The sequence below is a fragment of the Panthera onca genome, chromosome E3, assembly GCF_046562875.1.
Source record: "Panthera onca isolate mPanOnc1 chromosome E3, mPanOnc1 haplotype 2, whole genome shotgun sequence".
In the NCBI taxonomy this organism is placed as follows: Eukaryota; Metazoa; Chordata; class Mammalia; order Carnivora; family Felidae; genus Panthera; species Panthera onca.
The window spans coordinates 4,525,104-4,551,370 of NC_138354.1; the positions used below are offsets into that span (position 1 = coordinate 4,525,104).

Genomic DNA, 26,267 nt, shown 5'->3' on the forward strand with positions numbered 1-26,267 from the left:
TGGAGGGTGCTACTGGCATCTGGGTGCCGCTACACGTCCTACAATGCGCAGGACAGCACCCCTACGACGGAATTAATTTGGCCACAAATGTCAGTGGTGGCAAGGTTGAGAAACTCGTTCAGCAGGACGTACCTAAAGGTGCAATTGCCGGGGCTTCGCATACATGCATTCATCTGTCCTGTGGCATGCCCGAATGTCACCCTACGTGGTTGCATTAATCTCCACTCTTCACCAGTAACGAGTGTTGTTGCGGTTTTACCGCTTTGCTCATCCTTGGAGTTGCCTGTGCCACCTTGGTGGCTTGTACTTCACGTTTCCTTGGTCATTACTAAAGTTGAGCACCTTTTTGTGTCCTTCATTGCCCATTTGGATCTTCTTTTCTGGAAAAATGCCTGTCCGTGTTTTTGATAATTCTTTTTTCCATTGCATCATCTACTTTTTTTCTTAGAGATTTCTAGGAATTCTTAGTTCTTCAGATGAGTCTTTGTAAGTTATGAGTATGATAGATCTCCCACGCTGTGGCCAGTTCATTCATTCTCTTTAGGGTGTCCTTACTCTTGGTGCGATCTTACCAACCTATTCCTTTATAGTTAATGATTTTTGGTTTTTCTTAGGAAATCACCTTCCTCATTCTGAAAATCACGAAGATATTCTGTATCTTCTCAAAGTGATATAGTTTTGTCTCTCACAACTAGGTCTTTGGGATTTTTGACCCCCTTTATTTTCATTTATCTTCTATTTTACCAGTTTATTCTCCAAACTTAGGATCATTGTCATGCTCATTTCTTTGGGTTTAGTTTGCTGTTCTTTTTCTGAAATTCTTAATATGGGAGTGTAAAAATATTAAACACAGAAAAAAAGCAGCTTATTTGCAGAAGAATAAATCCCCAAAATCAGAAGAAAATGGAACATTTATATATATATATATACATATACATATACACACATACACACACACACATATATACATACATATATATATATACATATACATACATACACATACATATATATGTATATACATATACATACATACACATACATATATATGTATGTATATGTATGTATATGTATATATATTTGGGTGCTTCCGAATTGGGTACATAAACATTTATAATTGTTAGCTCTTTCTGATGGATAGACCGTGTAATTATTATATAATGCCCTTCATCATCTCTTGTAACAACCTTTAAAGTCCAGTTTGCCTGATATAAGTATGGCTACTCCAGCTTTCTTTTGACTTCTAGAAGCATGATAGGTAGTTCTCCATCCTCTCACTTTGAATCTGTAGGTGTCCTCAGGTCTAAAGTGAGTCTCTTGTGGGGTGCCTGGGTGGCTCAGTCGGTTAGATGTCCGACTTTGGCTTGGGTCATGAACTCACGGCTCATGAGTTTGAGCCCCACGTCGGGCTCTGTGCTGACAGCTCAGAGCCTGGAGCCTGCTTTGGATTCTGTGTCTGTCTGTCTGTCTCTCTCTGACCCTCCCGCATCATGCTCTGTCTCTGTCTCTCTCTCTCAAGAATAAATAAACATTAAAAATTTTTTTAAAAAATAAAGTGAGTCTCTTGTAAATAGCAAATAGATGGGTCTTGTTTTTTTATCCATTCTGATACCCTATGTCCTTTGATTGGAGCATTTAGTCCATTTACATTCAATGTTATTATTGAAAGATAGGGGTTTAGAGTCATTGTGTTATCTGTAGGTTTCATGCTTGTAGTGGTGTCTCTGATAGTTTGTGGTCCTTGCAACATTTTACTCACAGAGTCCCCCTTAAGATCGCTTGTAGGGCTGGTTTAGTGGTGATGAATTCCTTCAGTTTTTCTTTGTTTGGGAAAACCTTTATCTCTCCTTCTATTCTGAATGGCAGACTTTCTGGGTAAAGGATTCTTGGCTGCATATTTTTCATGTCCATCACATTGAAGATTTCCTGCCATTCCTTTCTGGCCTGCCAAGTTTCAGTAGATAGATCTGCCAGTACTCTTATGTGTCTACCTTTAGAGCCTGTTTATCCCTAGCTGCTTTCAGAATTCTCTCTTTATCCTTGTATTTTGCCAGTTTCACTAGGATATGTTGTGCAGAAAATCAATTCAAGTTACGTCTGAAGGGAGTTCTCTGTGCCTCTCGGATTTCAGTGCCTGTTGGCTTCCCCAGATTGAGGAAGTTCTCAGCTTCCCCAGATTGGGATTTGTTCAAGTACACCTTCTTTCCCTTTCTCTCTCTCTCTCTTCCTATGATACAGATTTTGTTCTGTTTGATTGAGTCACTTAGTTCTCTAATTCTCCCCTCATGATCCTGGATTTTTTTCTCTCTCTTTTTCTCAGCTTCCTCTATTTCCATAATTTTATCTTCTGATTCACCTATTCTTCCCTCTGCCTCTTCAATCCACACTGTGGCCGCCTCCATTTTATTTTACACCTCATTTATAGCATATTTAAATTCATCATGACTATTTTTTAGTCCCTTGATCTCTGTAGTAATAGATTCTCTACTGCCTTCTATGCTTTTTTCAAGCCCAGTGATTAATTTTATGACTATTATCCTAAATTCTTGTTCAGTTCTGTTGATTCTCTACTGCCTTCTATGCTTTTTTCAAGCCCAGTGATTAATTTTATGACTATTATCCTAAATTCTTGTTCAGTTCTGTTGCTTAAATCTATTTTGGTCAATTCTTTAGCTGTCACTTCTTCCTGGAATTTCTTTTGAGGGGAATTCTCCCATATCGTCATTTGGGCGACTTTACTCTCCCTTATGAGTTTTAAAAGCTTGTTACGTGCTCTGCACCTGCGAGCACTGCTGTATTAAAGGGGGGTTATACACTGTCTAGCGCCTGGCTCTTCAGGAGGTGTTTTTCGGAGAGTGTTACTTGCTGTCTGTTGTTGTGACTTTGGTTATTTTATTTCCCTACTCGTAGTGATGTTGTGGACCCTCCACCAGGTGTGCTTTGATTTATTCCTTGAAGTAGCCCTATGGTTTCTCAGGTTGTCCCGGTTTCTTCCTGGTAGACTCAGTCTCTTTTCCTCCCAGACTCTTGGGGTTCAAAGTCCTTTGGCTTCAGGCCTTCTTTGTTTGGGAGACTTGGGAAGTATGGATCCCCCTACTTCTCTGCCATGTTGGCCATCTTCAATCGGAATGACATTTTTTTAAGTGCTGATAGGAAAAAAAAAAACCTGTTGACCTATAATTCTATACCCAGTGAAAATATCTTTCAAAAATGAAGATAAACTTCTGTTTCCAGTGAAGATAGTATAACAGAAACCAGATCTACCCCTCTATCTGAAACAAACAAACAAACAAACAAAATCTAACAAAAGTATATGAAACAATTATTTGGGAGACATACTAAGCAGTGAACTGTCAGTCCTAAGGGGGAGGGAATAAATGAAGGAACCCTACAATTGCCCCAGCCTTGGGAGAGTTTTCAGGTTTAGGTACAAAGAGGATAACCCAGGTGAAGCCCGGAGGACTCCCTGATTTGGGGCCGGGACCCGAGAGCCCAGGGAGATCAAAGTAGTTAGAGGCTCTGAGGACAGAGTGCTGGAGAGTGCTAGGTATGATGTCACATATTTTCTAGCACTAGAAGGTAGATTATGAGATGTTAAAATGGCTTCTGTGAATCTAAAGCAACCACTAAAATAATAAAACAAAGAGAGCCAATGAGCCAACAAAAGAGAAAGTGTAATTGCTTTATGTGGGGCATTCCGAATGGGGGGCCAACGGTGCAAGCGGGGGTAAGAATTCACCCAAGGCAGAACCAAGGAGTTGGAAGTTTGTTGAATACACCGCAAGGAGCGGCAGGTGGGACAGCAAAGGAGAGACTGTCTGCCAGGAGGTGGGGGGCGGGCTATAGTTAAGGGGGCAGTGAGGAGGGTTGGGAACAGATGGAATTTTCCTTTTTTGGTACCTGTGCCCAGTTGTACGTAGCCCATTGGTCTAGGCCAGGGTCTATGGCTGTTTCGAGGTGGGTCCCCTAATGGACTGTTTGCATTCAGCCCGGTGGTCACTGTGGGCCCTTTTGCCTTACTCAGGTTCCCATTGCTCTAGCGTGTTGCCTAAAAGCGGCCTCTACACTGTGGACTGTATGCGTGTCCTCTCCCCCGTCCTATGTTGAAGCCTAACCCTGAATGTGATTGTATTAGTAGGCGAGGACTTTGGGAAGTCATGAGTAGAGCCCCCCTTAATGGAACTTGTGCCTTCTAAAAGAGACCCCAGAGAGCTCCCTCCTGGCTTCCACCACGTGAGCACACAGTGAGAAGACCTGAGTCTATAAACCTGGAGGGAGGTCCTCACCAGACACTGAATGTGCTGGCACCTTGATCTTGCACTTTGCAGCCTCCAGAACTGTGAGAAGTAATTTTCTGTTGTTGATGAGCCACCCGGTCCAAGGTATTCTGTTCTAGCAGCCCAGATGGACTAGGACAGGAATCATAAAAAACATTCAAGTAATCCAGAAGAAGGCAGGGAAATATGAAAAGGAGAATAAAAACCAAATAGGACCAACCAAAAACAGATGAGAGATTTAGACCCAAACATTAATGACCATATTAAATGTGAATGGCCTTTGCATGGTTTTATATGATTACATAGAAGCAGGAGAATTCTATGGAAGAACAGGTACTAGGCTGTTTACATTCGTTATTTGGGAATATGGGGGCGGGCTCTATGTGTATTATTTGGTGTGCTAACCCATATGTTTCTTGTGCTCTTCAAATACACTGAAAAACTTGAAAATCTACAATCAGAGCAGTTAGATGCCCTGGGCTCCAGCTCTATCCAGCATATCTGGGTAGCTCTTAATGCTTATCAATTTCACTCCCATCCCTAGGAGATTAAATTTTGTCCTCTGGTGAAATGGAGAAAATAAAATCCAACACTGCCAACCATCGAACTTGGGCAGGTGGGGCGAGGCTCCTGGTTAATATCCCAATCGGCTTCCACTTGTTTGGCGACACCTCTCCCGTTCTCTCACCTCCTATGGCAGACACTGCTCATTATCTCCCAATATCTGTCTCTGCTTCTCAAGTCATAAATCCTCGTTTTTTTAGCTGGGAATACTGCCCTCCTAGAATGAAGACTTCATTTCCCAGTCTTCCCTGTAGTTAGGGGTGGTCACTTGACGAGACTTGCCCAATGGGATGTGAGCAGAAGTGACTTGTGCCTCTTTTAGATTATGCTCTAAAAGAAAAGCCCTTCTCTGCACTGCCTTTCCCTCCTCACTCCTAGGTGAGAGACAAAATGTCATGTTGGCCATCTTGGGAGGGTAGAGTAGTAATTCAGAAGGAGCTCAGATTTCTGACTCCCTTGAGGCTGTCCAGATGAGTTTATGAACAGAAAAAATCATCTGTGATTTTTTTTTAAGGCACTGTTTTTTTTTTCTTTTGGCATCTCTATTTATCACAGTTTTACCCACATCCTAAATAATGTAGCTCCATCCTTTTAGTTCTTCTTGTGTGATTAGCATTGGTCTGCTCCTAAGTGGAATGCTCCCATTTATTTTAAAGTAGTTTCCTTGTAATCTTGATATTAAAGGGTAACTGTAAGAGTTTTATTTTCTCTCTCAGAGAAGAAAAGAAAAAACCGAATTAATAAATCTATTCGGGGTCTTTTCTGGTTCCATGCAAATTTTAGGATTATTTGTTGTAGCTCTGTGAAGAATGCTGGTGTTATTTTCATAGGGATTGCATTGAATACATAGATTGCTTTGGGTAGTATCGACATTGTAACAATATCTGTTCTTCCTATCCAGGAGCATGGAATCTTTTTCCATTTTTTTTGTGCCTTCTTCAAGTTCTTCCATAAGCCTTCTATAGTTTTCAGTGCATAGATTTTTCACCTGTTCAGTTAGACCTATTCCTAGATATTTTATGGTTTTTGGTGCAACTGTAAATGGGATCAATTCCTTGATTTCTCTTTCTGTTGCTTCATTGTTGGTGTACAGGAATGCAACCAGTTTCTGTGCGTTGATTTTATATCCTGCAACTTTGCTGAATTCATGAATCAGTTCTAGCAGTTTTTTGATGGAATCTTTAGGGTTTCCCATATAGAGTATCATGTCTTCTGCAAAGAGTGAAAGTTTGACCTCCCCCTGGCCGATTTGGATGCCTTTTATTTCTTGGTGTTGTCTGATTGCAGAGGTTAAGACTTCCAATACTATGTTGAATAACAGTGGCAAGAGTGGACATCCCCTGTCTTGTTCTTGAACTTAGGGGGAAAGCTTTCAGTTTTTCCCCATTGAAGATGAGATTAGCATTGGGTCGTTCATATATGGCTTTTATGATGAAATAATAAACAAATCTAAAGCTCTATGTTTGGGGAAAAAATAAGTGATAAGTCTCTGATTGTGGTAATCAATACAAAAAGAGATCAATTCCAGGGAAACTCTCTAAAAATAGATCTGGAAATTAAAATGTTTTAAAAATGTTTATTTATTTTTGACAGACAGAGAGAGACAGAGAACGCGAGAAGGCGTGTGCGAGCACACAAGTAGGGGAGGGACAGAGAGGGAGTTACAGAATCCAAAGCAGGCTCCAGGCTCTGAGCTGTCAGCACAGAGCCTGACGCGGGGCTCAAACTCAAGAACCATGAGATCATGACCTGAGCCGAAATCGGACACTCAACCGACTGAGTCACCCAGGCGCCCCAGATCTGGAAATTTAAAGTAATTTAAAGTAATAGGCTTAATTAAAAAAAACTTAGTGAAAACTTGAAAATACTGAATTAAAGAACGATTTGGGGAAAAAATACATTACCAAGACCAGTTTAACAGGAAGAAAAGAACAAAACAAAAGACATAAAACCCTAAAAGAATTATCCTATAAAAGTTTCTACACTCAGAAGTTTCACGAATGAATCTCCCAAATGTTTTGAAGGGGATAATTTCTACTGTTTGTAACTTTCTCTAGAACAAAAGTTATATATAAAGTTATGTAGCTGAATCTGCAAAGGACTCAGATCTCTGATGTCCAAACCTGACACAGGAAGTAGAAATAAAAGGAGAAGCAGCCCCATGTTACAAAACAATAGGATTACTTCCCCCCCCCCCCAAAAAAAAGCATGAACTGGGGCACCTGGATGGCTCAGTTGATTAAGTGACCGACTTCGGCTTGGGGTTTGTGGGTTTCAGCCCTGCCTTGGCTCTGTGTTGACAGCTCAGAGCCTATTTTGGATCCTCTGTCTCCCTCTCTCTCTGCCCCTCCTCTGCTCACATTCTCTCTTTCTCTCTCTCTCTCTTTCTCTCTCTCTCCTTCTCTCTCTCTCCCTGTCTCCCTCTCTCCCTCAAAAATAAATATTAAAAAAAAAAAAGAGCATGTGGGGCACCTAGGTGGCTCAGTCGGTTAAGTGTCCGACTTCAGCTCAGGACAGCTCGGTGCCTGTAGCCTGCTTCGGATTCTGTGTCTCCCCCTCTCTCTGCCCTTCCCCTGCTCTGTCTGTCTCTCTCTCTCTCTCTCTTAAAAATAAATACACATTAGGGGCACCTGGGTGGCTCAGTCGGTTAAGCATCCGACTTCGGATCAGGTCATGATCTCACGGTTTGTGAGTTCGAGCCCCGTGTCGGGCTCTGTGCTGACAGCTCAGAGCCTGGAGCCTGCTTCAGATTCTGTGTCTCTGTCTCTCTCTGCACTTCCCCCACTCGTGCTCTGTCTCTATCAAAAATTTAAAAAATGCAAAAAAAATTTTTTTAATAAACATTAAAAAAAGCATGAACTGAGTCTAATAGTATATTCTAAAAGTTCTTATAGGCTGCATCCAAAGATGCAAAATGGATTCATTGATATGAAACTTACTATTTAAATATATTGATAGTTAAAATGATCATTTTAGTAGACTTTAAAAAAAAATCACATGATAAGGCTGCCCCTAGCCCCTCTCTCATACAAAATACACGATGGCATAAAGAATATCTATTTAGACCAATATCCTACTTGGTTGTTCAAACTCTGCCAGTAATTCCAGCAACAGTATAGAATTAGTACAATTTATTGGCACTGTTTAGTAGCATGGGCGATCCCAAAGAACTGAATTTTAATAAATCCAGCGGTATAAATGCTATGAGCAAAGAAAAAGCATAATTTTAAACTTTAAATTTCTTTTACCTTCCCTTACTTTGTGAATTTTGAATAATACATTTATAATAGCAAATGATGAGGGGAAAACCACACAAAAGAGTAGGTAGCCAGAATGAACCGAATCTAGGGGCACCTGGGTGGCTCAGTCGGTTAAGCGTCCGACTTCAGCTCAGGTCATGATCTCTCAGTTGGTGGGTTCAAGCCCTGCTTCGGGGCTCTGTGCTGATGGCTGAGCCTGGAGCCTGCTTCAGATTCTGTGTCTCCCTCTTTCTCTGCCCCTTGCCTGCTCACATTCTGTCTCTCTCCAAAATAAACATTAAAAAAGAATGAACAGAACCTACAGAAAAATATTGACAATTATATCTCTGAAAATAAACACCGACAAACAGGCCAAGGTTATTTTTTCAGAGCTTGCTGTCTCAAAGCACTCAGTCGTGGGGCGCCTGGGTGGCTCGGTCGGTTAAGCGTCTGACTTCGGCTCAGGTCATGATCTCATGGTCTGTGAGTTTGAGCCCGACGTCGGGCTCTGTGCTGACCGCTCAGAGCCTGGAGCCTGTTTCAGATTCTGTGTCTCCCTCTCTCTCTGCCCCTCCCCTGTTCATGCTCTGTCTCTCTCTGTCTCACAAATAAATAAACGTTAAAAAAACACAAATTTTTAAAAAAAGCAGTCAGTCGCTGTTAACTTGAGTTTTGGCAGAGACTCAAAGGCAGGCAGGGTAATGGGGAAGTTTTACTATGGGGAGAAAAGGGAAGGTTTCCAAATGCCCTCACTGGTGGCTGATGGCAGGATGAAGCTGGAGGCAGGCTAGCTTGGGAGTGGGGCATCCCATGTGATGGGTTAGCGGGTGTATATTCAATGTTTTCTCTGGTTACTCCTGAGTTAGAAGTGAGGACAAACATTAAGAAAGCTGCCAGTCATTGACGAAGTCCTGGCCATTTGGGACTGTGACAGAAGTTATTGTTCAGCTGCCTGGATTGTTACTAAAGATAGCAATCTGGCTTTCTGCGCTGTTTATTGTAGACAGGGGAGTTGGTTTCTGCGTAGGTGGCGGTGGTGATAGGTCAGAGTCCTATCTCGGTACATGGTCTGGCCGTTGTCCATTTGTATACTGATTATCTCCTGAGTGTAACTTGATGATTGTCTTATTCTACCATGAGCTGCAACAATATTTGGGCAAGGGTTTGTTGAGACCTGAGACTATTTCAAGGGCTCTTCCAGGGTAAAAATACTGAGAAAGACTGCCTCTGATTCTGTGGAATGGGGATAATGATACCTATGCTGGGGACTGTCATGAGGACTAAAGGATTTGAGTTTGTTTGTTTGTTTGTTTGTTTGTTTTACAAAACCAGGTGCCCGACATGGAGCCCCTCAGGTAACGGACTTCTGGGCGGAGGCATACAGACAGACCCAGGCTGGGCGCGCAAATTAGGAGGGGGGCGGAGGACAGGGGCGGGTTTGCGTTGAAGGGGACAGCCATGACCGGTCCCTTAACACGGCGCAGGGCTGGGGGCGACCCGGTCCGATCCGGTGGAAAGCCCCCGGGGCGACCGCTGGCTGGTAACAACGCGGGAGAAGGTGCATTTGCCCACAACCCACTGGTCCACACGGCGCCCGCGGCGCCTGCTGGCCCACACCTGCCGCCCCGTGGCCGGAAACGGCTGGGCCGCCGGCCGGAAGTACCTCACCGCGGAGTCTCCCGGGAGTTGTAGTTCCGCCCACTCCAGGGGCGTCTCGGCTGTGTCCGGAGGTCTCCCACAGCAGTCTGCGCAATTCCGGACCCTTGGCGGGGTTCGCGTGGCCGGCACCTGGGACTTAGCCAGTCCTGAGGCTCCCGCTGCATCTGGGACTGACGATTCCCTCTGCCCCGCGGTAGAGAGGGCACGTGTGGCAGAGCCACGGCTGCAGAGCTGGCGAGCCCTGGGAGGCGTGCTCTGCTAGGGGGGTCCGGTGGGCGGCTCTGTCTGACGTCTACTGGGGAGGGTCAGGATTCCTGTCTGGTTTGGGGCGGGAGCTGTGGGCAGGCTGGTCTCATTGCTTTGCTTTACAGCCCAGCCTCGTCGGAGCCCACCGTCCGTCCACAGAGGGCTTAGCGCGGTGGACCCGTGACAGCCTTGGCCCCGGTGAGCTGGGGGCCAGCTCTTTCCCGAATGGTCACCCTTCTTTCCCGATACTGGATTTGTTTCTGTCCCTTGACCCGGAGCTGTTCTGCCCGTCCAGGTCCCTGAACTCGGCCTGGGTGGCCGGGCCTCCCGTGGGTGAGGAGGGACTGCTGAGGAAGCCCACCCTCCCCCCCCCTTCTGTCCAACCCTCTGTCACTCCTTCGGACCCCACATCACAGCCAACGGTAGGCTCTGAGCTATGAGGGCAAGGAAGGAGGGAAGTGAAATGATTGGTATTTCAGGGATTTATGGTGTCGGTGTTCCTATGACCAATGTTTATTGAGTGTCTGGGTCAGGCAACTGGTGAAGCACCGGGTTCCATTCTTGGCTAGAGACCTAGGGCGGTGTCGGTCCCCTGAACAGATAAGGGCCACCAAGGTGTGGGTGCTCTGATAATTACTCCTATCTATGGATGAATGGACACCAAGGAGGGAGGTCAGTTCCTGTTGGGGGAGGCACAACCGAAGATCAGATTTGAAATAAGGTCTCCATAGGTGAAAAGGGGCAAAAGGGTTGGGGTTAGGGAACAGCCTGTGCAAAAGCATGAAACCCGTGGGTACTGCTGGATTTGGCACCATGGAAGAGCCTGGAAGGGGTGTGTGTGGTGAGACTGGAGGTGGTTTCAGGAGCATATCAACCCAGCGGCTGGGTTAGGGGGTAGGGACTGGGTCCTGTTAGTGCCTGAAGTGTTTTAGGCAAGGCAGTAAGCGTGGTTACATTGGTCTTTGGTGTTACTATACCGGCAGTGAGTGGAGTCGATGGAGACCGAGCTAAGGTAGTGAGAAAAGTAAGTAGGGGAATGTATCTCGGGTTTGTGAAGCCGCCAGCACGGGCAGGGGTGGGTGAAGGTGGGGCTGTGTGAGTGCCTCTGTCTGAATGCTGATCAAGCAGGGAGGAGATGATCAAGCAGGGAGTCTCCAGTTCAGTGTAGACTCTTCTTTCCCCGCACTCGATTAGGAGAGCCACAGTGAGGGTACCACAGTGATGCAGAGATGAGGGAGAATTTGTCTGTCTTCGAGGCTTTTTTGATCAAGGTAGGACAGACAAGCTGGGGCAGGGAGGGGGGAAACGAAACCTGGTCCTGTAATGGTAAGTCTTAATGTTTTTTTTCCATTATAACTTGAATCTGGGTCTTCTTGAAGGAGGTTTTTTTCTATTACAACCCATAACTGTTTCTTACTGTGTTCAATTAGTAACATTAGGAAAGATCTCAAATGTATATAGCAAAGTAACAAAAGGAAACTTTTGTAGTTATCATTTAGATTGAGCAAATGTTAAAAGTTTATTTGCTTCAGATCTTCTAAAGAACAAAAACCTTATACGTACCACTGGATCCCTTTTCCATTTCCCTTCCTCTCAGGGTGACAACTCCCGAGATTACTTTATTCTTACATGTTCTTTACTTCCTAGATAGGAATGTGGTCATAAACAATATATTATTTTTTTGTTGGTTACCTTTGCCTGTATTTCTTCTGCTTTGCCTTTTTCTTATTTATTTTTAGTAATTGTTTTCATCTATTCTAGATACAAAACCATTTATAGCTTATGCACATTGTGAAAATCTTAAGTAGTTTGATTGGGCCTGGTGTTTTCTTGATGGGTATAATTCTGAGTACTAATCTATTTTATTTAATGTTTAGTGGGGTTCTGTTTCTGATTTCTGTTGCTTTGTCAATTTTAGTACTTTGTATTTTTCTAGGAAATTGTCCAGTTTAATTTCAGATTTATGGCATTAAATTGTCTATAGTGATCTCATAATTTAAAAACATCTCTACGACATCTGAAATGGTTTCTTTTTTCCCTGTTTAAACATTGCATTTTTTTGCCTTCTCTTATTTTCTCCATCAGTCATACCTGAACTTAGTGTGTTTTATTAGCTTTAAATACCAACCAATTATGCTATTAGTTTTAATAAATCTTTTCCAAGAGCTGATTTTAGTTTTTTCTTTGTAATTTTTTATTTGGGTACAACTTCAGACTTCAGAGAAAACTCACAAGGGTAGAATAGTACAGAGAATTCCAGAACACCTTTCATCTGAATTTCTCAAATATGAACATTTTGCCACATTTGTATGGAGGGAGGTCGAGGGATTTGTGAGCCGATTAAAGAAAAAGATGTCACCGTATGACCGGAAGTACACGCAAGCTTTACTGAAGCATGCACGTTGGGGAGAGGTCCCTCGCAGCATGAGACCATCCAGAATTTGGGGCCCAGGGCCCACTTCCCAGGAGGGAGGTGGAAAGGATACCCCTGGGTGTCTCTGGGTCAGAGGCACATGGGGGCTTGGTAGCCACACGGTGTATTTTATCTGTGCCTACCAGATGCTAGTGTATAGCTTCATGGGGCAGGGAAAGCAGGCAGGTTCCAAACGACTAAAAATCTGTTCGTATTTGGGCTATCTTTGAAATGAATGCATGTGTTAACATCTGAGTTTGGTGCTGCTGGTCTTTTGAGCCAATGGTCTCAGCCTGCCAGGGGCCACTCTGCAGAGGCCATCGCTGGGTCATTTATACACAACTTGCGCGCTCTCTCTCTCTCTCTCTCTCTCCTCTCTCTCTTCCTCTCCCTTTGACACATACGTGTGTGTGTGCAAATACTTGGTGTGCCTTCCCAAAGACAAGGCACTTCTGTCACACTGCCGCAGGAAAATGATCAAAACCAGGAAATTAGCGTTAAGACAATACTGTTGTCTAACCCACGTCTCGTACTCAGCTATCACCTGTTGTCTCCGTAAGACCCTTTCTAGCTAAAGGAGATCTCGGATCATGCATCTGTTCTCCCATTTTCCTTTGTCGTCTTTTCTCTGGAACAGTACCCCAATCATTCGTTGTCTTTGCTAGCATTGACATTTTTGAGGAGTACAGGCCAGTTACTTTGTGGAACGTTTATCAATGTAGGTCTGACTAATGTTTCACCATGATTAGATTCAGGTAATACATTTGTGGCAGGCTTTTTCTTTTTTCCGCCTGTTCTATTATTTCTTTGGTTTTTCCTTTTTAAAATCTCTGTTCCTACTTGCTTCTTTTGTGTTGCTTGGGTTTACTCTTTGCTGTGTTAGCCTCCTGCGATGAATGTTGTTAATTTTCAGATTTTGTCTCATCTGTATCTTAGGGCTGTGATTTGTTTTAAGTCTGTGTTTGTAACTGTGCACCAGGTTTGATATGTAACATTTTTTGCAGCCATTGTTCTAAATAATTTTGCATTCTTCTTATTTTCTAGTTGTGTTGCTTTTGTGTTTAGAGAGCAGCATCTATGCAATACTGTTTTAAGTAACTGTTGAAGTTTATTTTTAGCTTTTTCGGGTCAATTTTTAGCTCCCAGGTGTGCTTAAGAAGAATGTATGTTCTCTAATCAAGTACTTTCTTGTGTCTGATCCAGTAGGTCAGGCTTTTAAATTTTTTCTTAATGTTTGATTTTGAGAGAGAGAGAGAGAAAAAGATGAGTGGGGGAGGGGCAGAGAGAGAGGGAGACACAGAATCCAAAGCAGGCTCCAGGCTCTGAGCTGTCAGCACAGAGCCTGACATGGGGCTCAAACTCACGGAGCGTGAGATCATGACCTGAGCCGAAGTCGGATGCTCTACCGACTGAGCCACTCAGGAGCCCCAGATGTTTATTTTTGAGAGAGAGAGAGAGAGAGAGAGAGAGAGCGCACATGTGCAAATGGGAGAGGGGCAAAGAGAGAAGGAGACACAGAATCCACAGCAGGCTCCGGGCTCTGAGCTGTCAGCACAGAGCCCGACGCGGGGCTCCAATCCCACAAATCGTGAGATATGACCTGAGCTGAAGTCGGACGCTTAACCGACTGAGCCACCCAGGCGCCCCAATAGGTCAGGCTTTTAAATTGTTATTCAGATGTTGCACACTCTTGGGGCGCCTGGGTGGCTCAGTAGGTTAAGGGTCTGACTTGATTTCGCCTCAGGTCACGAGCTCATAGTTTGGCTCAGGTCATGATCTCATAGTTTGTGGGTTCGAATCCCGCATTGGGCTCTGTGCTGACAGGATTCTGTCTCCTCTCTCTGCCCCTCCCCTGCTCACTCTCTATTTCTCTCTCAAAATAAATAAATAGGTTTTTTTTTTTTAAATGTTGTATACTCTATTTTTTGTATCCCGAATCCTCTAGGATCTGTTCATGGCGATGTGGAGTTGTGTGTTTCCCCTCATGGCGTGGGTGTTCCGTGTGTTTGAGCTGCACACTCATCACGCTCGTGTGTTGGTACGCACAGACCTAAGATCGAGTGGGCCTCAGCTCCTTGCTTTGTCTCTGCAGTGGGTTGTTGTTTCTGGCTTTTTGTACGTCTCGAAGTTTGATTGTTTAAATGAACACCGGGCCGTGTGTGTGGGAGTAGAGCCCCTCTTGCCGTGCGCGGGGCTGGGAGGCAGGAGGTCGGTGCGGTGAGACTGGTCGGGCATTGCCGGCGCTGGCATTTGCTGTTGCTGTGGTTACGGTCAGGCCCCCGCTGGCTTCGAGGGTCTCTGCTCTGTGCTTAGGGCGGGCCGGTTCCTGTCCCCCGCTCTGGGACCCGCCTACCCCCTTCGACCTTCTCCCGCTCATGCCCCCGCTGGCTCCTCAGTGCTGCCCAGCCTGGTGGTGGAGGGCCCTGGTCCCCGAGTCTGCCCCTCCCGCTGTGGTAGGAGGCTCTGAGTCTGAGTCGAGGACATAGGCCTGTCCCCTTCCCCTGGGACGGGGTGTTCTTCCCCTTCTCCCTGCCGGGTGCCATGGGTCTTAGCTGTGCTCTGGGAGCAGTGGGTTGTGCTGCCCTTCCCTCAGCTGCACAAGGCCTTGTTCCTCCACGGGGAAATTTCTAGGAGGATGGGGCTTCCCCGGCTTTCCCTGCCATGGCAGCCACTCCCCTCCTCCAGACCTCACCACCCAGGGGGTCTCTCTGTGGTCTCCCAGCCGTCTTCTTTCTCCTGAGCGCCCAGTGGAGAGCCACGGACCAGATTACCACAAATTCAGTGATTGAAAGCTAGGCTGGCTCAGTCGGAAGAACGCGCAACTCTTGATCTTGGGGTCGTGAGTTCGAGCCCCATGTTGGGTGTAGACATCACTTAAATAAAACTTTAAAATAAAATAAAGTAACACCCGCTGTCACCTCACAGCTCTGCAGGCCACAGTCCAGGGCCTCCCAAGGCCAGAGTCAATGTGGTGGATGGTGGGCCTCTTCCCCTAGCGGCTGGAGGTAGAGTCTGTTCTGGGCTCATTGGCGGAAGTCAGTATCTAGTGGTGTTAGGCCCGAGGCCCCCGATTCCTCGCTTGCTGCCAGCAGAGGTTTTGCTCAGCTTTTGCACGGGATGGCAAAGGGTCCTTCTTGTGTTTCGCTCTCTCTGGCTTCCCCTGTGCCCCCATCAGAGGAAAATGTGCTGCTAATGTTTTCACATGAGTCTTACCGTGCCGTCTATTGTTTACAGGTGTTCTTAGTGTCTATTGCAAAGGCTTAGAGACAGGCCGTGACCAGGCAGCTCAGTCCTGCTGTGGATTCCAGCTCCTTCTAACCCCCAGACGGCCTCCAGGCGGGAGCTGAGCCTCCGGCCATGGTAAGTTCTCAGCAGGAGAGCAGAGCTTTGCCCATTGGAGTTGACCCCAGTCCTCAAGCCCCAGGCACCCCACCGATAGAATAATTCTTGGAAAGAAGGTGACCCGACAGCAGCAATCTACTTTGGAAGCGGGGCTCCCTCTCTGAGCTCCCTCTCGTAGCTTAGGGATAAAGTTGGAGGTCACAGAACGGGGTGGCTTCCAGAAAGTGTCCCTAAAACAGCTGAGGATGAGCTTGCTGACCGTGAATTTGGGTGATGCCATCGCATTAGGGGATCTGTCTAGGATTTGGTCGAGGGGAAGGTTTGCTAGGAGGAGAGGGGGTCCCCCGCTTTAAGGTTAGGGAAGCACAAACGAGGGAAGGGATCCCCGCAACACTCAGGCGACCCCCGTGCGGATTTCTCTACACTCGGTGCCTTCACTGTCCTTCTCTACTGCCCCCCGGCCCCCCACTGCCCCTCACTCCACTGCTTGTGAGATGCAGACCGTCCTCCTGTAGTCGAGGCACAAAAGTTGCTTTCTTAACCTAAGAGTATTTCATTTTTCCTTCTCATGTTAAAGACGAAAGAAAATGGGCGTGAGAGAGGTGTTCAGAGCCACCCAGCTTACTAGAGGCCGAGCCAGCACTAGCGCCCAGGGCTCCCGTCCGCCAGGGCCCACCAGGCGGGGGCTTCCTCCTGGGCGCCTCAGTTCATCGCTAAAACCCGCCCCTTCCCACCTTCCACCCCTTCAGACCCTCTCACGGATCTCCTCTCCTCCAGGGGAAGGACTCTGGTAGGAGGTCATGGAGAGAAAACCCAGTAAGATGATATATGTATATTTTTATGAGATACTTAAACAGTGAGCATATGTTTATTGTCTAAAATAAATTAGAAAATGCCACTATTGTAAAAACAAACGAACACATCCTACCATGCAAAGGTCACCATTGTTAACATTTTGTGTGTTTTGTCCAGAATTTTTTCTTCTTTTTTTTTTTTTTTTTTTTTTTTACAAAAACCCATTCCACGTGCTGAAATTGATGTAGACAAACAGGCAACAGAGCAAAGTGTCCCAGTGTCCCCTTTGACCACTGTTTTGGACCCACTCTATTGGGTCTGCCTTCCTGCACTTGTTCCCTGGGGTTCCTACAAGGTACCACAAACTGAGCTGCCTAAACAACAGACACGTGATCTCTCTTGACTCTCGAAGTTGGAAGTGAAGGCGCGGGTGTGGCCCGTTCCTTCTGAGGCCCTGATTGGGGGGCCCGGTCCCGGCCTCTTCCCCGCCTTCTGGGGCTTGGTCGGCAATCTGTGCCCATTCTTGGTTTCTGCTGCATCACTCCGAGCTCTGCCATCATCCTCCCTGACGTTCTCCCTGTGTGAGTCCCTGGGCCCCAATTTCCCCCTTTTGTAAGGACACTAGTCCTTCCTCCTGGACTGGGGCCCGTCCTCATGGCCACACCGTCACCTGATCGTTGACAAAGGCTCTGTTTCTAAAGAAGGTCACATTCTGAGATATTGACGGCTAGGATCCCCAGCAGATCTTTCTGGGGCACAGAATTCAGCCCAGAACACTCCACTGCCAGGATGACATCTCTGGTAACCCAGAGGGGTCCTGTTACTTGAGGCTGTAATAAGGAACAGTCTCTCCTGGCTTGCTGGCGGGCTAGTGAACATCTCACTGCCACATCCGGGTTCTCTCTCTCCCTGTGGATCTGCAGCTCTCCACTTCCCCCCACCCCCCATGGAGGGCCTGTGATCTCTTCTGTCTCTGCTCCTCCTTAACCCTTCCTTCTCATTGGACCACTTCTTTCTCCACCAGGGGCAGGGGTGGAGAAGGGGAAATGGAGGCGAAGTGACACAAACATTTCCTTGCTTGGCGCTTCCGGTAGCTCTCCCCCTGCCCAGCCATCTGTCCTTTATCACGCGGGAGGCCGCGTGATGGCTTTGTAGGGGTGCAGAGCCTGTGACACGAGCAGGGGCTCTCTGGCAGACCTCTGTGCCCGCCCCTGGCTCAGTGCTCTTGCTTCCCAGGGCTGGCTCTCTGTGTCCCGCAGGCAGCCTGCTTTCTCCCCATGTTGTTCAGGCTCCCCTAGCTTCCTGCCCCCCACGTGGCCCCGGGGAACGCTGCATCCTTGTTGTAACACAGGCTGGCCGTGCAGGTGTCTCCCATTCCTGCCCCCACCCCCCACCCGGCCACCACGGTGGCCTCTGCCGGCTTCTCACTTCCAAGAGCTCCCTCCTGCCGTTGGGCTCCCGCATCTGCAAAGCTTCCCCCAGAACGCTTGCGCCCCCCTCTGTTGAACCACCATGCGCCCAGGTGTTTCTGTAGCTGGGCACGCGTCCAGCCTGGGGGGCCAAGTTACTCCCCCCACTTTTGCCGGCTCAACCGTCCCTCTGGTCTTGGGAGGGGGGTAAAACACCATGTATCTACGTCTTCAGTAGTGCCCCTCCCTGCTCCTTCGCTCTTCCTTATCTGAAGGAAGGTGTCCGTTAGGTTGGGTCTGCCAGCTCCTCTGGAGAATTTGGGGTGTCTGGGAATTGAGCTAAAACTTCGGGTACCCGGGGAAAATACCACCCATCTCTGCCTGTTACCCATCTGTGAGTCATGTGTTTGTGAATTTCATAGCTTCCTTTTTATTTATTTATTTTTTCCCCACTTACTGGTGTTGCCAGAAGGTAGTTCTTACAGATACTCTGTAACAGTTTAAGTTATTTCATGGCATGGCATGCTTTGATTGTGTCATAACTGATTAACCAATCTGTTATTTTTAAGCACTTAGGTAGTCTCCAATTTAAAAACCAAAACCAAAACTCCCTCGGAATTCTTTATGGAGTTTCTGTAATTCTAGAGTTTGAGCGTCTCTACAGACTTCTTGGACCCAACTCCAGTGTGTGTCTGTCCTGAGTAGGAACATTCCTAAGACCAACCTCGTGTCTGTTCAGGAGAGAGATAGGTGTGGGGTCCCGTTGATGATTCCAGCCACAGTAAACTTGCTCCTGAACCTTCGTGTTCCTGTCCCCTGGCCAAATGAGGAAAGGAGGAGGAGGGCTCAGGAGAAGCCATCAGATCTTGTCCCGTGTTTGGTAAGTGGCAGAGCCAGACCGGGACTGCTTCCCGGGCCGAGGCCAGCACAGCCGAGCCAGGGCGGTTCTTCCTGACAGCGAACGTGGACAGGCTGCAGGTGGAACAAAGCACAGGGGACCCAGCAGGTCCGGGATGGGATTGAGGGCCCCGCCAAGTAGCCCTCAGCTTGTCTCAGCTGAACTCCATTCATTGGACTCTGCCCTCCAGATCCCATTGTTAGATTTTCCTGTGAGTTGACCCCAGCGTCTGCCAGGGGCAGGAGAGGTGACAGAGGTTCGGGTTCGAAGCTTCATAGGCTACAGATACTTAAAAAATAACTTCGGTATACAAAGTACCAGTTTGTCCTAGATTAGGAAATTCATCTAAGTACAAAAAAAAAATGTTCAGTGGTCATTATCTACCTACCTAGGGCTAACTGCTGCTACCTTTTTGCCTTGCATCATCTCAGAGATCTATGTGAGTGTGTGTGTGTGTGTGTGTGTGTGTGTGCGCGCGCGCGCGCGTGTGTGTCCGTATGCATGGGATCAAATAGTCTTCGGCCACCTTTTTCAATTATCCGTATGCTATCCAATAAAACAGTTTTTTCCATGATTTTGTTTTCATTAGCTACATAACATTTATTTCCCTTTGGAGTAGTGTTTTATTTAACGGGTCCTGTGTAGATGGATATTTCGTTATTTTCTGGGTTTTTTTTTTTCAGAGTTTTAGCGAACTATAATAAACACCTTGGCGACTAACTCTTCGCCTGAACTCATGATTGTTTCTTCAGAATAAATTTCTATTCAATTTCTGAGTAACGAGGGGAGGGGTTAGTAAATTGCACATTGACTATGGAGACACAGACATGAGCGCATTAAGTAGAAAAGGAGAATCCAGGTTGAACCCTCGCCAGGTTGGGTCCCCATCACTCTGCAAGGCGTGGGCATTATGTGATGTCCTCGGTGGGAGGAGGGGGGGAGGGGAGCCTGTCCTCCCCCAGGCCTGGTGGGGGGTGGCAGCAGTTGATCCAGAGGCCCGGGGCAAGCTTGACCTCTCACGTCCTCTCCCCTGCCCTCCCCTCCCCATCTCTGCTTACACAGGTGTCTGCTTTACCCCGCCCAGCAGGGAAGGACCATGTCCCAGGTGAGTGTGGCATTTCTTTCTACCGCACTGTGCTTTCCCGGGGACTTGGGGGTGCTTCTAAGAATGCAGCCAATAAAATACTGCAGGCAGGACCCAAGATCACTGAGGACGCACGGGGAGGGCGGGGCGGATGCGCTGCTGAGGCCGCCACAGTTCTGAGCTGCCCGGTGTCTGCCATTTCTGGCACTTAAAAAAAAAGACATAGTTTTTTAATGTTTATTTTTGAGAGAGAAACAGAGTGTGAGCGGGGAAGGGGCAGAGAGAGAGGGAGACACAGAATCCGAAGCAGGCTCCGGGCTGTCAGCACAGAGCCCGATGCAGGGCTCAAACCCACGAACCGTGAGATCCTGACCTGAACCGAAGTCAGATGCTTAACTGACTGAGACACCCAGGCGCCCCTCTGGCACTTTTACTTACTTCTTTTATTAAAATTTTTTTAAATATTTGTTTAAGAGAGAGAGAGAGAAAGCCATCGGGGAGGGCAGAGAGAGGGAGAGACAGACAAGCCAAGCAGGCTCTGTATTGTCAGCACCTAGCCCCACGGGGCTCGAACCTACGAACCATGAGCTCATGAGCTGAGCCGAAATCAAGAGTTGGACACAACCGACTGAGCCACACAGGCGCCCCAGACGTTTCCGGCACTTTAAAAAGATTCCCTCCAACATAGGATTTGTGTTGTCTGCTTGGGACAAGCACGTCCACGTCCTAGGAGAACTAAAGCTGTTTCCAGTATTAAGAAGGTTCTAGGGTTGGCCTTGGGGTGTGAGGTGTCACAGGCAGGGTCCTGTCTAGTGATGACAGTGAAGTGGACCCAACAGCGAGTCTGGACTCTCCGTTGGGTGTAAGCAGTGGGTCTTACAGCCGTGCAGAATCTGTAATGCTGGTTGTTTCAGGGATCAAAATACTCCGTTCTGCATAAACTGCCTTGTTCTGTCACACTGACCCAGATGAAACCCTGCATTGTCCAGAAGAACAGACGAGTAGCGTGTTCTTCAAATTATCTTCTGTAATAGTTTTTTGACACAGATGGAGAGCAAACAGCCCCGTTTCAGACTTTGGTGGGGGTGGGGAGGGAAGATGATCAGCGTGCTCTTGGCCTTTTGTCCTGGAGTCTGAGCGTCTTTTCGCCACTCGGACCTCACGCATCTGCCCTTGCCCTGGGCCATCGTTCTCTTTGGACGTCAGTGACGTCATTTGCTGCCAGCCTGTCTGCATTCTCAAATTGGACCTACACGGCCCCTCTCTCTACTGTGAGCATGAACGTGAAGTGTGCTGGCCAGAATCCTTCAAGTGACAAGAGCCAGAAACCCAGCAAGAGCTAGTTTAGGGCCAACCCCAAATCTAGGCCACACCTGGCCTGGTACTCAGGGACAGTCACACCTAAGAATGCAGGCGTCTCCCAGAGTCTCTCTTGCCCCTTGTCTGTGACTTCCTTCTCTCATACCGACTGCATCCGTGTGGCCAGAAATAGGCATGGCCCACACCTCTCTTGCGAGGTCTACTGTAGAAAGGGACCAGGTTCTGTATCGTAGAGCCAGTTTGCACAGTCTTTGGGAGAGATGCAGATTTGGGCCAGCTTAGTTCGCGGTTAGGACTGAGAGGCTGTGTCGGTGGTGGGGCGCTCCCAGGAGCTTGGGGTGCCAGAGGGAGAGAGCTAGCCCCAGAGGAAGATGGGCCTCGTGGACAAACATTACAGCTCTCCACTCCAGGAAGAAAAACAGATTCACAGGGTCTTGGTTTCTGGCTTGGGGACCTGTCTTGATGAGCGTGTCTGTGCCTAAAAAGCTTGAACCATCTGGATGTTGGGTACCAGAAACACCTGGGAATGGGACCAGTATGAGAGGTCCAAAACAAGATGGCAGCTCCGTGGCCTCAGAGGAGAGACGTGGGCCGTGACGCGAAGCTGTGGGACCCATATTCAGGGCCGGGGTTTCCTCTGTGCCTCTTAGGGAAATTTGTTCTTTTGTAGGAAACCAGTTTTCACCAGGAGCTTCTTAGGGTCATCCACAACAAAGATAGTGACAAAGGTCTAAGCTCCACCTGTTGAATGCTTAACATGTCGCCATTTCATGAATACCTGTGAGATCGGTATCATTAACCCCTCTCCCATCTTACAGACGAACACACACAGGCTGGAGGTATTAAGCAAGCTGCCTGGGATCTTGCATCTATTAGGTGATGGAGTTGGGATGTGAATGCAGGCAGACCTAGAACTGGGCCCTCAGTGATGGAGCCACACTGTAGTTTTCTCTGGCCAAAACCCAGCCCCGGCAGAGAAATTCAGTTGTACCCTCTACGGTACGGACTTGCACTGTCCAATGTGGTAGCCACCAGCCACGAGGGGATACTGAACCCTGGTGGCTAGTGTGGCTGGAGACCTGAGTTTCTCATTCACACTTAAATTGTAAAAGGGAATCAGAGGAAAATACTTTCCTAATAACGCAACTTTATGGGGGCACCTGGTAGCTTGGTCGGTTAAGCATCGGACTCTTGATTTGGTCTCGGGTCATGATCTCATGAGTTGTGAGTTTAAGCCCCGCATCTGGCTCTGTGCTGACTGTGGAGCCTGCTTGGGATTCTCTGTCTCCCTCTCTCTCTGCCCCTCCACCCCCCTCAAAATAAATATCAAAATATTAAACACAACTATGTTTTTACAGGACTATATTTCATGAGAGTGAAATTGAAAACATAGTGTCTGAGTTGAGATGTACTCTAAGTGGAAAATACCCACCAGGTTTTGAACACATGGTATGAAAAAGAAGAACGAAAAGTATATCAGCAATTTTAAAATAATTATATATTGAAATGATAATACTCCAGATATATTTGGCTAAAAGATCTTATCTAAATTGTTTCCTTTTTTACTTAAATGTGACTACTAGAAAATTTTATCTAAGCCACTTTATTGAGGTGTGATTGACCTGCACAACTGTGTGCTCACAGTTTCTAAGGGTGCAGCGCAACGTGGCTCATTGTGACACTATGCTGTGCAGTGCATCTTCAGAACTTACTCCGCTTCCGTAACGAACACTGAACCTCTGACTAGCGCCTCCCCCTTTCCCTGCCCCTCCCAGTCCTTGGTAACCACCGGTTCTAGGAGTTGACCACTTGAGAATCCTCATAAAAGTGGGGTCACACGGTACTTGTCCTCCCATGTCTGGCATATTTCACTCAGCATATGTGAGGTTCACCTGCTCGTCGCAAATGAAGGGACTTCCTTCTCTCTCCTGGCTGAGTAATGTCCCGTGCTGTGTGTCCACCGCACGATCCGTTCGCCCACGGCTGGACACTTCGGTTGTTTCCATCTCTTGGCTACTGTGGATAATGCTGCGAGGAGCACGAGAATGCACATATCGCGTTGAGACCCGCGTTCAGTAAGATCACGTCGTCTTCGAACAGAGATACGTTTATTTCTTCCTTCCTGATTCCAATGTGTTTTATTTCTTTTTCTCGCCGGATTGCTCTGGCCGGACTTCCAGTACTGTGTTGAATAGGAGAGGCAAGAATGGGCATCCTTGCCTTGTTCCAGATCAAGGAAAGCTTTAGAGGGAAAGCTTTCACCACTGAGTATGATGTTAGCTGTGGGCTTTTCATAAATGGCCTTTATTGTGTTGAGGTAAGTTCCTTCCATTCTTGGTTTGTTGTGAGCTTTTAATCTTTAAAGGGCACTGAAGTTTGTCAAATTTTGTGTGTGTGTGTGTGCGGCTGTTGAGCGGATTATGTCATTTTTATCCTTTATTCCGTTAACGTGGTGTCTCGTATGGATTATCATGTGTTGAACCATCCTTGCATCCCAGGGCTAAGTCTTGCTTGGTCGTGGTGTCTGATGCTTCTCATGTGCTGTCGGGTTTGATGTGCTAAGACTACCTTGAGGATTTTTGCACCTGTGTTTACCAGGGATCCTGGCCTGTAGTTTCCTTTCTGTGTGGTGTCTTTACTTTTGGTATCATGGCGATGCTGGTCTTGTAGAATGAATTTGGAAGTATTCCCTCTTTTTCTGTTTTTTTTGGGGGGGGGGTATTTAAGAAGGATTGGTAGTAATCTTTAAATTTTCGGTAGAATTTGTCCATCAAGGTCCTGGGCTTTTCTTTATTTGGAGCTTTTTGGTGACTTCTTCATTCTCTTTGTTAGTGCTGTGCTCAGGCTTTCTATCAATTCAGTATCGGTAGGTTGTTTTTTTTATATTGTATTTAAAAAAATTTTTTTTCTTTAACATTTATTTGTTATTGAGAGACACAGAGCGTGGGCAGGGGCGGGGTAGAGAGAGAGGGATACACAGAATCTAAAGTAGGCTCCAAGCTCTGAGCTGTCAGCACAGAGCTCCACATGGGGCTCAAACTCAAAAACTGCAAGATCATGACCTGAGCTGAAATCGGTCACTTAACCAACTGAGCCACCCAGGCGCCCCATATTTTTTAATTTTTTTAAAATGTTTTATTTATTCTTGAGAGAGAGAGAGGCAGACACAATCCCAAGCAGGCTCCAGGCTCTGGGCTGTCGGCACAGGGCCCAACACAGGGCTTGAACTCACAAGCTGTGAGATCATGACCTGAGCCAAAGTCCGACGCCCAACCGACTGAGCCACCCAGGCGCCCCAGGTTTGGGTTTTTTTTTGGTTTTTTTTTTTTTTTTTTTTAGAATTGTGTTCATTTCTTCTAGGTTGTCCAACGAGTTGGCATTGAACTGTCTATAATAGCTATTATCCTTTTTATTTCTGTGGCATCCGCTATAATGTCTCCTCTTTCATTTCTGATTTTATTTATTCTAGTCTTTTTTTTTCTTAGTCTAGCTAAGGGTTTTTCAATTTTATTTCAAAAAACCAGCTCTTAGTTTCATTTTTTCTATTGTTTTTCTATTCTGTTTCATTTATTTCTAATTTTTATTTCCCTCTGCCAACTTGGGGTTTAGCTTTTCTTTTTCTAGAGGTGCAAAGTTAGGTTGTTTGAGATCTTTCCTTTTTGAATGTAGATGTTCGTTTCTATAAACGTCCTTCTTAGTGCTGCTGTTGTGGTATCCTGTAAATTTCAATCTGTTGTGTTTTCATCCGTCTTAATATATTTTATAGTTTCCCTTTTGATTTCTGTGACCCAGTAGTGTTTAAGAATGTGTTAATTTCCAATATTTAAAAATTTTCCCCTTTTCTGTTGATTTCTAGTTTCATTTCATTGTGATTGGAAAAGATACTTAGGATGATTTCAGTCTTCTTAATGTTAAGACTTGTTTTGTTAGCTAGCCTATGATCCACCCTGGAGAACGTTGTGTGTGCTCTTGACAAGAATGAGTATTCTGTTGCTTGTGGGTCGAATGTTCTGTAAATATCTTCAAGGCCTATTTGATCTGTAGTGTTGTTCACTTCTGAAGTTTTTGTTTTTGCTGATTTTCTGTCTGGATGACTATTGAGAGTGGGTATATAAGTCTCTTACTGTTATTTCATTGCTGTTTCTCCCTTCTGATTGGTCAATGTGTGCTTTATATATTTAGGTCCTTTTGATGTTGGGTGCATATGTATTTAAAACTGTTATATCTTGTTGAAGGGACCATTCTGAAGTTATAGGACTTTGTCTCTCATGACAGTATGTGATTTAAAGGCTGTTTTTTCTAAGTATTGCCAGACCAGCTCTCTTCTGATTACCATTGTATGGCATGGGATATCTTTACCTTGTTGCTTTCACCCACTGTATGTCCTGAAATCTAAAGTGAATGTCTTGTAGACAGAAGTTGGTTGGTTGATTCCCTTTTTGTTAGGGAAGTTGAGTTCATTTACGTCTAAAGTAATTATTACTAGGTAAAGACTTATATTGCCACTTGGTTAATGGTTTTCTCTTTGGTAGTTTTTTTGTTCCTTTCTCTTACTCTTTTGTCTTTATTGTGGTTTGAGGATTTCTTATAGTGATAGGTTTTGATTCTTTCCTCTTTATTTTTGTGCATTATAGATTTTTTTTGTTGCTACCATGAGGCTTACATTGAATATTTTTACAGTTCTAGAAGTCTCTCCTAACCTGATAACTTCAGTCGTATGTGGAAACTCTATACTTTCTCACACACTCATACTTTGATATTTATGTCAGGTTTTATTTCCTTTTATATTGCTTTTCCATTAATAAATCTGTGATTATAGTTGTACTTTTGCCTTTTAACTTCCATACTTCTGTTAAAAATGATTTACACAGTATTACAGTATTCAGTGTAAATTAATTTGTTGTTTTGGTCCTCAATTCATCCAGAGAGAAGATGAAGGAGAAGGGGAAGGAGAGCCAAGCCCTGTTCTGTATTTGTGGAATCCTTTGTCCTTTCCTCTTGGTGCTCCCTTAATTTTGACC

The 26,267-nt window shown here is 46.1% G+C and overlaps 1 protein-coding gene across 9 annotated transcripts in view; it reads left to right on the plus strand.

Moving 5' to 3' along the window:
- LOC132689636 (zinc finger protein 169-like) overlaps nt 1-26,267 on the plus strand; it is a 67,727-nt gene that overhangs the window by 35,059 nt on the left and 6,401 nt on the right. The window contains exons 1-6 of one of the 9 annotated variants that reach the window (XM_078439901.2): nt 9,772-10,183; nt 10,281-10,407; nt 14,344-14,436; nt 15,633-16,556; nt 18,514-19,947; nt 23,427-23,563. In XM_078439901.2, coding sequence (XP_078296027.1) covers nt 23,453-23,563 — 111 coding nt within the window. In that variant the 5' untranslated portion in view covers nt 9,772-10,183; nt 10,281-10,407; nt 14,344-14,436; ... (1 more) ...; nt 18,514-19,947; nt 23,427-23,452. Of the gene's footprint in view, nt 1-9,771; nt 10,184-10,263; nt 10,408-14,343; nt 14,437-15,632; nt 19,948-23,426; nt 23,564-26,267 lie in introns of those variants that run through there. The other 8 variants (XM_078439911.2, XM_078439904.2, XM_078439902.2 and 5 more) reach the window with 8 other exon arrangements.